The sequence below is a fragment of the Mastigoproctus giganteus genome, chromosome 1 (assembly GCF_048544385.1).
Source record: "Mastigoproctus giganteus isolate SK-2022 chromosome 1, ASM4854438v1, whole genome shotgun sequence".
Taxonomy (NCBI): domain Eukaryota; kingdom Metazoa; phylum Arthropoda; class Arachnida; order Uropygi; family Thelyphonidae; genus Mastigoproctus; species Mastigoproctus giganteus.
In genome coordinates, this window is record NC_143575.1 from 131158603 (window position 1) to 131171356 (window position 12754).

Consider the following 12754-nt stretch of genomic DNA (forward strand, 5'->3'; position numbering starts at 1 on the left):
AGACAAGGAGGTGATTATCCCTTTGTACAAGGCAATGGTCAGGCCACACCTTGAGTTCTGTATACAGGTCTGGAAGCCTCATTTTAGGAAGGATGTAGAGTTGCTAGAACGAGTACAGAGAAGGGCAACAAGATTGGTGAGAGGAACAAAGGGGTGCGCTTACAAAGAAAGGCTTAAGTTCTGCAAATTGTGGCGCCTGGAGAGTAGGCACCTGTGAAATGATCTGATCGAGGTGTGTAAGGCCTTGATGGTTTCAGCATGCTCAATGCTGACAGGATACTTCCACTTAATCAGATTAAGAACCAGAGGAGGCATAGATTGAAATTGAGGAAAGACAGTTGTAGAATAGATGTGTGGAAGTTTGCCTTTAGCTAGTGGGTAGTTGATTGCTGGAACAAACTTCCATCTGTTGTCGTGGAAGCTGATAGCTTAAATAAATTTAAGGCTGAACTAGACAAACATTTGGATGGGTGAAATGGGAAGGGTTTTTTTTTTTTTTTTTGGCTGATGCCGTATAAGCTTGCTTTCTTGCATTATATGCCTCAACTAATGCTAATATCGAGCATGGATCACTGCTGTCAGGCCTGTTCAGCTATTGGAGGGGATCACACATGATGTCATATGACTATATTTTAGAACATCTTATAACGACTTCTGTAATGTGATCTTTTTGGGAATTCTTATACAGTCTTTATAAACGTTTCATATACCTGTCTGAAATTTCTCAGTCTCCTAATTTCATCATTATTCTATGGTACACCACCATACCAAATTTTGTCATGCTTCATCGCAAGCTGCACAAGTTACACCATGTTTTCTAAGTTTTCTGTTAATTTTGTTAAGCTGTGTGTTAGTAGTGGCATATGAAGAAAGAAAGCAACTTTATAAAGCATCAGCAAAAAAAAATAAAAAATAATAAAAAATCCCACACTTACCCACAACCTTGAATTTATTCAAACTTTTACAACATATAGAAATTTTCAAACAATCAACTATCTGCTGGCTGAAGGAAAATCTCTGTGCGTCAATTCTATAACCATCTCCTTCCTCAATCTGAATTTATGTCCCCTCGTGAATGTAGTCTGAACAAGAGGAAGAATGCCATTCAGTCCTATTAAGCTTGTGCAATCCATTCAAAGCCTTAAACACCTCAAATCAGATCACCATGTGGGCACCCAGTCTCCAGATGCAGCAATTTACAGAACTAAAACCTTTCTTGGTAAAACTATCCTTTTGTTCCCTTCACTGTTCTAGCAGATCTACATCCTTCCTGAAATTATGCCTCCAGACCTATATGCAGTATTCAAGATTTGGCCTAACCACTGTCTTGTACAAATGGGATAATCACCTCCTTATCCCTGCTGGCAAAGTTTCTGTATATCATTGACAAAATCCCATGGGCTCGCCTGGCAACCTGTCTGCATTAGTCAGAGAATTTCATATGTGATTAAACAATTACCCCAAGTCTTTTTCATTTTCCATTACCCTGACTATAGTACTACCCAGCTGATCATTAATCTGCTACCCATATACAGCACTTTGTAATGGTTAATATTAAACTTCAACTGCCATTTCTCAGCCCATCTCCCTAATTTTACTAGATCTTGATGCAGTGGCATACCTTGATTAAACACTCTGCCAACATTTGTATTATAGCAAACTTAGACATTAAGTGTGATATACCTTTATTAATATCATTAATAAATACAGAAAACAAAAATGGACTCAGCAATGTTATTAGTGGAGTACTACCCCAAGTAGTACTCCACTAATAACATTAGCCCATAAACAGCAGTGTCCTTTAATAACCAATCTGTCTTTCCCACTCAACCATCCCTCTATCCCATCCCTTTTAATGGAAAGTTAGCAGTAACTTGCCCTTGATGCCATATTGCTCCAATTTATATAGCAGTTTTTTATGCACAACAGTATCAAAAGCATTCCTGAAATCAAGTATATGATATCAAATTTATTTCCTGCATCCAATTCATTTGCTACTACATTGTATCAAATCATATTAGTCAGACAATATTGTCCTTAATAAATCCATGCTGCAACTGCAGTATAATAGCATTCCTGTCTAGATGGTCCTGTATTACTTCTTTAACTAGTTACTCCATTATTTTCTGTGGAACATAATTTAAGCTAACAGGTCTGTAATTACTCATATCAACTTTTGATCCCACTTCGTGAATTGGGGATATAATTACACATCTCTGTAGTCTTCCCCTGAATCTAAAGATGTAATTATGGCTAAAGGTTTTCTTAACCCCTTTGCTACCTCTCTTAATATAACTGGACAGATCCTATCTGCCCCAGGTGCCTTTTTATTTTCACCGTTGCACATAAAAACAATTTCTCCTCCACTTTCCCTTCAGTTATCACAATGTCATTCGTCATTTAGCTCACTGTCAGAGTTTGATAAACTTTTTGACATTCCCTTCCCTAAAGAATGCTTCATGTGTGAATGTAGATGCAAAATACCTATTCAGTTTGTCAACAACCCGAGCAGGATCATCACATCAAGGGGATCAATACGATTCAAACCCTTCCTTCTACTTTTAATATAAGTAAAGCAGTCTTTGCTGCTTTTCTTTGCCAAAAACTTTTTTGTAACATACCTTGACTTGCCTAAGCTCTTCTGTGACTTCATTGCCGACTAGTGTATATCTACCAAAGGCTTCTGTATCACTTGATACTTTATATGCATTGCATCTCATGCATTATTCTTCTGTTACAAGTCTCATCAGTTCATCTGACATCCATTTAGGTCTAAGCCCTGAACAATATTGCTTAGTTTGTATGAAAAGCCTAACAGCTTGTATGATTACTTCCTTGAATGCTTCCCATTAAGAATTTTCTGCTGGTAACACCATCAGTTGGTCCCACTGCACAAAATTTAAAATCTGTCTGAGCCCACTGTATTCAACCTTAGAAAATCAAAAACTTCCTTTTACCCTTGATAGTTGTCTTAAGTAAATCCCACATCAGTACGTGATCACTGCCACCCAGTGGGTCTTTAACCTGCAGATTCTTAATGAAAGAAGGATCACTGCTGATAATCAGATCAAGAGTATTACTACCTCTTTTTGTCTCTCCAACATAGTGTTGTAGAAAACAGTCATTGAATAAATCCACAAAATCTTGGTAGCATGAGTAACCAACCTACAAGTTCCAGGAAAGTTAAAATCCCTCATTATAAGACATTCTGATTTACTGGACCATTCTATTTCTCTGTATAGATGTTTGTTATATTTATCACAAGCATTAGGCCTATAAAACACTACTGCTCTCATTTTTATATTCCCAATGTTCAGCCAGTTTTGTCACACCAAACAGACTCAACATTGCACTGGTCACCCATGTCAACTGGATGGGCCGCCTAAGATTTAATATGCTTCTTAACTTAGGGCATAACCTTTCCCCACTACCTGTCCTGGCTTTCCTTTCTGTACACTGTACTAAGTGTTCATACTCTGTTAACCCTACAATGTCTGCATTTGATGATTTGATCAGTACTACAAATCCATCAAATTTATTTATAATGCTCCTAGTATTAGTGTACATGCAAGTATATATGCACCTGTTCTTATTCTTACTTATGCTAAAGCTCACAAAAAATTACTCATTCCATGATGACCCATAGCAGCACTTAAAATCCTCAATACTTTTCTTTCCAGGCTGCTGCATATTCCAAAAGAAGCAGTGCAAGGATCACTTTCATCTCTGCCTGCAGCTCTAGTTAATCTATTAGTCTTTGTATCTCCTAAAAATTAATAAAAAATAAAAAGAGACCTACTATTTCCATTAACAAAACTTGAAGACTGACAATAATTTGATACAAAAAAATGTAGTTTAGAAAAATAATTACCAACTGTTCCAGTGATGTTATTATTATTATCAGCCATATGGTGCAAGGAAGCATGAGGCTTATGCTGCGCTTATAATCAACTATTAAAATGAAATTTGTTACTAATAATATTAAATATTATGCTTTCAGTGGGTAAATTTCAGTTGATACTTTATATGCATTGCATCTCTATTGAAGTTCCTAGGTGGTTTCCTGTTTATATTTGCATACTGTTAATTGTATATTTTTAAATATCTATTAATAACATACAATAAACAAAAACTATTTTATAAGGGTTACTAAAAGTTGTATTTCTTAGTATGATTTTTGGTATGGAATAAGGTGGTTATGTTTCATAAAACTCTAAATTAACATGTAGTATACATTTTTTTTTTTCACAAATGTTTTATTTCTTATGTTTAATTTCACATGCAGCCATAGGCTTTTACAAACAAAAAAAGTGTTTCACTCCTGCTAGCTGAGCAATGAATTTTCCAAACTGTCAAGCCTTAACTTATTCCAGAAATTAATAACTCACTGCTAAAAGAATCAACATGATGAATCCAAGTACCGAACTTATTTTCCCATTAGCAATAACTGGAACAGTTGATTTTATCAGGCACAGATAATTAACTGGTGTGAGTGAAGTATAGATTAACACGTAAAACTTCAAGAATCAAAAAAAAAAAAATTCAAAATTACCTAGTTACAAAGGATTATAAAGAATAAAAACTGATATAAAAACTTAATGAACTATACAGGGTGTCTCAAAAATATTGGTAAATGTTTAGGGGAAGTAGGTAACATCTAAAGGAATGTGAATCGCATAGGAACCCATAACCAGAAACGTCACTGTAAGTCGTTAGACAGAATTGTTCATCAGTTCAAGAGAGGGAAAATTTTTGGTTTATTCATTCAAGCAAAAGTCGCCGCACGAAGAGAATGCATTGATATACGAACTGTGAGCTGGCAGACATGCACCTAGTGTATGGATTAGCAGAGGGCAATGGACAAGCCGCTCAACAAATTTATGGAGAACGCTTTCCAGACATGTACCGGACCAACGTTTGTTTGCGCATGTGCATCAAAATTTGTGTGATTATGGGTCATTTAGAGGTAACAAACAACAGTAGTGCGGGCAGACCACGTTCGACGCGAACTCCAGCCATGGAAGAAAGTGTGTTGAATGCGTCCAGAATAATCCTACTACCAGCACACGTGCCATTGCCTCTGCCTTAGGAGTGTCTCGTTGCAGTGTACAGCGTGTCTGGCACGACGATTCCTTACACCTCTTTCATCTCCAAAGTGTTCAGTTACTGCTCCCCCAAGATCATCCTACACATGTGGCTTTTGCGCAGTGGTTTCTCCAAGAAAGTGTTCAGGACTTGAATTTTCCAGCCTATGTTTTGGTCACGAATGAGGCTTATTTCACTCGAGAAGGCTTATTCAATCAGCACAATGCTCATGTGTGGGCTCACAACAACCCACATGGTGTATGCCCCCATGCGGCACAACATCGCTTCGCAATAAATGTGTGGGCAGGTATGGTCAGTGACTGTTTAGTCGGCCCATACCTGTTACCACCCCCCATGAACTCCGCTAAATATTGGATCTTTCTTGAACAAGTTCTACCAGGGTTACTTGACGATGTTCCAGCAAATGTGAGATGCAACATTTGGTTTCAACATGACGGGGCGCCTGCCCATTATAGAAGGTGTGTTCGTGACCATTTGGACAGGCATTTTGGGCGTTGATGGATTAGCCGTGGTGGACCCGTTGCCTGGCCCCTACGCTCACCTGATTTATCAAGCCTTGATTTCTTTCTGTGAGGCCCTCAAGTCTATCGTGTATGAATGGAGACGGAAATAGATCTTGTGGCGAGACTCGTCTGCGCTGCTTCTACTGTCAAAGAAATTCAGGTGTGTTCGGTGTTCACCAATCCATGCTGCATCGGTGTCATGCATGCATCGCATCTCATGGTGGAACCTTCGAGCATCTGTTGTAACATAAATGAAATGCATCCATCTCGTACTCCATTGTTAATATTATGTCAAATAAATGTTTGCCACTAATTACTGTCTTGTGTCATTTCTGCTTCTTGTGCCTCTGCTACTACTTTCCCATGACGTTTCCAGTTATGGGTTCCTATGCGATTCACATTCCTTTAGATGTTACCTACCTCCCCTAAACGTTTGTACCAATATTTTTGAGACAACCCGTATACAAAATTAGGCACTTGTCAACATAGAGACCTTGGTGAATAAGGACATAACTGCATGCATGGTTGAAATGAGTGATTATTAATGGAATCTTTCAGAGTTCTATGCCAGCTCTCCTTATTCTTTTTCAATATGTTTTAAAACATTAAGGAGATCCAGCAAGAAACATTAAACTTTTCAGCAGAATACTCTAATTTCTGCAATTAAACATTAATGGCAGGAATCAGAGTATTCTGCTGAAAAGACCTAAAGAAATTAGGGACATGGGCTCAGAAGTGGCAATGGTACTTTAAATTGATAAATGCAATTGATCTTGCATATGCATACTGTTACCTATGCATATGCAAGATACTGCATATGCATAGGTAACAGTAATTCCAGAATAACAACAGGTAGGTGGTAGAGGATGAAAAACCTAAGAGTAATTGTACAGTCCAACATGAAGTTCTTTGAACAGTGCAGATGAGCTGATAGGGCAGCCCATGGGGTTCTGTCTATTACATACAGAAATTTTGGCAGCAGAGACAAGGAGGCAAGTATCCCATTGAATAAGACAATGATTAGGTCACATCTTGAGTACTGCATACACAGCTTAAAGTCTGATTTTAAGAAGAATGTGAACAGGTGGAACAAATGCAAAGAGGGGCAACAACATCAGGGAGAATTCTTACCAAGAAGGACTTGAGTTCACTAAACTGCAGCAACTGTAAACTACATACCTGAGACCTGACTGAAGTATTTCGGCTTTACAATGAATTGGGTAAACTAAATGCTGATGGCATGCTTACTCTTACTTGAACAAAACACAGGGGAGACCTAATTTAAATTGGAAAAAAAAAAAAAAAAACAGCTACAGAGCAGATGTACAAAAATATGCTATCAGGCAGAGAGAATAAATACTTCAATGTTGGAACAAACTTCCATCTGGTGTTGTGAAAGTAGACTATACAAATAAATTTAAGGAAAGATTGGATAAGTTATACTGGCTAACATGTTTTTTACCCCACCAATATATCAGTTGTTTGCAGTCAATTTTTATGCATAGATATTTTGGATATAATTCTTAAAATTTCATATCACATCATAATTTCCACATATACAGGTGTCTATTTACCCATAATACATATATATCATACTATAAATTAGGGAAGCAAATATGACTAATCCGTTGTATTACCTTCGATGAATATCACACGTCGCAAAAACGTAAGCGGGAGGTTTAAAATATTCAAACTCATCTGTCTTTTGCCTGTCCCACTCCCTCCCTTTCAGTAATGGAAAGAGGGTGAGAATGTGTACAGTATCTGTACATCTATTGCATATTGTTTGTTTATTTTGTAATTGTTATTGTATTTTATTGTTAAAATGTTTAAAAAGTAAAGGAAATATCTGAATCATTATGACAATTTCTGCTACATGTGTGTGGCCAGTTTACAACAAAAACTCTGAGAAAGAAAATTTACAGTATTACTAAACAGGCTTATTCTTTGTACTTTGATTGAAAGGCTGGTTATCAGGACAAAACTTGGATTCCACATATGTACTCTATTATCTGCACCACAAACTGAAGATGGGGATAACTGGGAAAATTAAAAGTATGCCTTTTCTATGGTGTAGCAAGAATGGCACAACCATATTGATGATTGCTATTACTACAGGATAAACATATCAAGAATGACCAGAAAAAGCAAGCAAGCACAGCATCAAATATCCCAACATATCAACTGCAATACAGCCTGAAGATGTGGATAACTGGGAAAATTAAAAGTATGCCTTTCCTGTGGTGTGGCAAGAATGGCACAACCATATTGATGATTGCTATTACTACATGATAAAAATATCAAGAATGACCAGAAAAAGCAAGCACAGCATCAAATATCCCAACATATCATCTTCAATACAGCCTGTTCCATGTAATGAAGACCTGCCAATACAAGATCCTCCAAAATCATGGGATAAAGGAAGCAGTGATGAATATAGCTATGATTCTTGTATTGCTGGACCATCCACTTCAACATATTTGAACTGCCAACAAGAAATTTATTAATAATCACTTAATAATAAAACACTTAATTAAAAAGATGAATGGCTTAGTTTGTGATTTAAATTTATCTAAGGAGCCAGAACTCCTTGGTTCTAGGTAACAACAGTGGAAGTTACTTGAGCAGAAACTAAAATCACAGTATATCAGAAACATAATAAAGTGTTTTCAAAATATTTCATTATGGAAGACATGTTTCTTTAAAGATACTAATCATCTTCTGAATGCACTGGACAGAACTGTGCATATGGCAACTGCGCACAGATTAAGTACATTACACCTGTGCATGCATGCGGGCGCGTACACACACATGCAGTATATAAATATTGATAATGAAATCCGATTTTTTTTAGGTTTTTACTGTTAACATTAAAAAATTAAGAAAGTATTGAAAACTAATTAACTGCAGACAATTGACTGGTTTTCAATTAGCAGAAAATTCAAAGAAAAAACTGGTTAACCAATTCCGATTATATCCAGTTCAGCTGCCCTACTGGTCATACAGTGTTTGCGTGAGCTGGTGACTAGTTTGATGTCACTTTGGGGCAGCTGAGAAAAAAGAGTGGGTTAGAAAATGCCCAGGGTGCATACAATTGAAAAATATATGCTTCATTAAATCCATGGTAAAGCTCTTCCACGAGCTTATTGACATACACAAACAATAGATTTAATTCCACTCCACAAAAATAGAGGGGGTTTTTATCATTACAACTTGTAATATAGCTCATTTTGCCATTACAACCTGATATGGCTCATGAGTAAAGCAAGGACTAAAACAACAGGTGGCTCAAGGTTAGCTTCTCACTACTTACTAACATGATGGAGAAGTCCTAATGAGTGACCTTGAGCAGTGTGCTATTTTTGGCTCTGCTATACCTTCTATAATGGCAGCAAAAAACTTATTACATGAGAAAACTTATTACATGAGAAATTATTACAAAACTTATTACAAAACTTATTATAAGAGAACTTATTACAAAAAAACTTATTACATGAGAAATTGATGGAATTTCTCTTATCAATTAATAAATTAATAAAATCAATGTATTAATAAAAGCAAAATGCCATGTAAACTAATAAAACTTTGCCTCATTATAATTATTCCTTAAGAATAGTTAATTTTTTTCTTATTCTCCATTGAAAAAGTATATTTTTTTTCTCTGAAGCACATGCACTTACATTGTGACAACGTTTAGTGTGACTACATGTATTGACTACATGTAATTTGTTCACAGTTAATAAACTGAACTGTTATTTTACATTTTAACTACTGGTACTATCTTTTAACCTTTATAATACAGATGTAAATAAGTTCAACAGTTGTTAGTGTTAATATTTATTGAAATATGCTTCTCCAAAACTGCTCTACCATTAGGTAAACCACTCCAAAATCTGGCACCACAATCTCCAAAGGTGATGGATTTTTAAGAGTTTACTGTACACAATATAATTATTTTTTTCATCTAGTTCCTTTACCTCATAATGCTTAATCTGATTGTTTAGCATGATTCCCTTTAACAAATCCATAATATGATTTCTGTATAACTGCATTCCTGTAAATATGATACTGCATTACTTCTTTAATCACCAATTCTATCTCTCCAGCACAGGTCTGTAATTATTACCTTTGCCTTAGATCTCCCTTTGTGTATAACACAGATATCAGCTCATTTCCTGTTTATAGATATGAATCCATAAATCCAATTATGACAATATGAACCCAAGAATCCAAATATATGATTGCAAGGATGTGAATGTAAGGTATGAATCCCTAAATCGATGGATACTCTCATAAGCATTTATTCAGTTTGCCAACAACCAGGTTCATCAATAGCTATGTCATTCATATCCAGTGAAATAATGTGATTCATCCCTTACCTTCTAGTAACATACACAAAGATTTCCTTGGTATTTTTCTTTACACTCTTAACCAAAAGCTCTCATAATCTGCCTTAGCATACCTAACCTCCTGTGTAACTTTTAAAAGGTGCATTATAATTGTATTATTATTATTATTAGCCATATGATGCAAGGAAGCCTGAGGCTTATGCTGCACCAGGCAAAAAAAAATTCTGAATTACCCTGAATCACCAAGAAAGAGAAGAATGATGATATCCAGCTCAGGGCCCTGGGTGTGCCAAGCCCATACTCACCAGATGTGAGCCCCTGGGAGTATATTATATATATAATGTGCTTTTATCACAGTAAGAATTATATGCCTTATATGTTATTCTTTTAACGTATTTAATAAAACTGCTTAAAAACAAAGTTCTAAATGCACCAGCTGGTATGTTTACTTTTTATGTTATGCTGTTGTTATTGTTTTTATTGGACATAAACATTATATTCTGCTGCTATTTATGCACGAAGTATTCTGGATGTTAATACTTCCCAGAAAAGTTTTTCAAAAGATTAAGTGGGTTATCACAAATTGCAAGTTTGAATAGATACATAATTAATTTTGCTATTAAAATGAAATTTGTACTCTACCACCTTTTTCTTTCGCTCTCCCTTTTTTTTTTTTTTTTTTTGTTTTGGCTGGCCACCTTGGAAAATCAAGATCGTACTGTACCTCAAATTCATGGAATGTATTTATTGTGCTCCCTACATTAGCACACAAGCAAGTATATGTATGCCTGTTTTTGAAATAACCCTTACATGGCCCATATAATTGCTTGTACGAGAGCATCCCCAATCAAGTGGATCCCCAAGCGTCCACTGTAATCTCTCCCCTCCTTGCTTTCCAAGCTACTGCATGTATGAATACACACACTGAAAGAATCAGTTTCATCTCTACTTATGGCTGTCATTAAACTATTAGTCTGTGTATTCCCAAACTAGCAGAGTCCCCAATCCAAAACACTGCCTTGACAGCATCGGGGAGTTTGATGTTAAAAAGGCTGATGAAGATGTTAACATCACATAAAAAAAGTACTACACACTTTGCAATTTTGAATATTTCCAAAGTTTTGCTACCTTAACCTATGGGGTGCTTGTGTAAGTCGGACACTACTTTTAAAAATTCTTGCTTTAATTTCCAGAATAAAATTAAATCTCCCAGTGTATCTTTCTCTGCTAATATTTTCTAAATAATTATACAATATTTTCTATTATAACTTTAATTTACTAAGGTTACAAGAGGTTAACTACAGGCATCTGACAAACTCCACACAAGCAAATGTATTTTGTTTGTGAAATAAGTACCAATGGCACATTAGAAGTTCATTCTGTGTATTTTTACTGAAAACTACTTTTTTTTTTTTTTTTTTTTTTTGGAAGGAGGGGAGGGAGGTTGCCAGATGTAAGGCTGAAAAATGAGCGTGGGGTGGTAAATAAGACGAATGAAAAAATGTAGTGTTAAAAGAAATTTCTAACAAAAGTCAGATAAATTATCTAAATTCTAATTAACAAAATACCATTTTAAACTCAACAGAACAGTTAAATTTTGATTTAAAAAATGGCAAATGTCATAATCTTTTAAATGGATTGTTCTATTTAGAAAGTCAAGAAATTAAAGATTAAATTATGTCTTTCTAAAATTTCCCATTTAGCAATGAAGTTCTAGGAAAGAGTTAATGGGCCCAAAAAATCTGGTAGTAAGATGGAGTATTTATATTACTATTCAGGTTCGCTGGTTATAGACTTATTTTTAAAAAACAACAAATATATAGAATAAATCTCAACACAGCATAGAAGTTATATCTTCACTCAAATTTAACATAATTCGGAATATATTTGTACAAAACGATATACATATAATATATAAATTCACACACACGTTTTTTCTTTTTTTTTTTTTTTTTTTAAACCTGACAGCAATCCACCTGCTTGGAAATCTTAAAGTACATATTTTGATAGCAGAATAAAATTTCCATCTGCTAACATATCTTTTCATGTTTCAGCTTAAGAATCCATTTCAGATATTGCAACGGCATCATAAAGTACACTGAATTAAAAAAATAATAATAATAAACGGGTTCGATTATTAAACTTCAAATACGTATAATCTCAACCAGAAACGTCTTATTTAACTAAGCAACATTTTAAAATTAGAGCAACACACGTTAATTTCATTTTTGATATTATAAACATGTAATATAATGTAATGTAATGTAAGCCATTAAATGTCCAATTCATAAGCTGATCTGGAATAAGCTTACTTTCTTTAAAAACATACCTGGGTTCTTTTCTTTATGAAATACTAATTTAACACAAACATTTTTTGCCACTCTAATTTTCATTTATAAACACGCACGGAAACACTCTATCTATAAACGATTATATATCTATAAAGTGCAAACTTCTTTACCTGTCTTTGGATTTGACATTTTTAATACAGAATGAACTAATGATATTTTTCTCTGCAGATAGCAGAACACTCTAAAAATACATCTTCTTTGGATCGAAGGAATATGTATATTATTTCGCGTTTGAAAGATATGAAACAGAGGGTGCTATAACTTATTTTCATTTAATTCTAAGCCTAAACACTGGTATATGACATATGTCTAACTACACCCTGTTTACTCATCCGCATCACTAGCACCTACATGAGACAAAACTAAGATTTGACTGCTGCGCCATGGCGATGAATTTAGGTAATATGAATTTCGTTAGGGACAATAAAAACGAGTTAAAATAACA

General features: G+C 35.1%; 1 protein-coding gene across 1 annotated transcript in view; it reads right to left on the minus strand.

The window, feature by feature from the left end:
• dock (SH2/SH3 adaptor protein dock) overlaps positions 1-12540 on the minus strand; it is a 190154-nt gene extending 177614 nt beyond the window's left edge. The window contains exon 1 of the mRNA XM_090382192.1: positions 12420-12540. Coding sequence (XP_090238318.1) covers positions 12420-12438 — 19 coding nt within the window. The 5' untranslated portion in view covers positions 12439-12540. The remainder of the gene's footprint in view (positions 1-12419) is intronic.
• Positions 12541-12754: the final 214 nt, after the last annotated feature.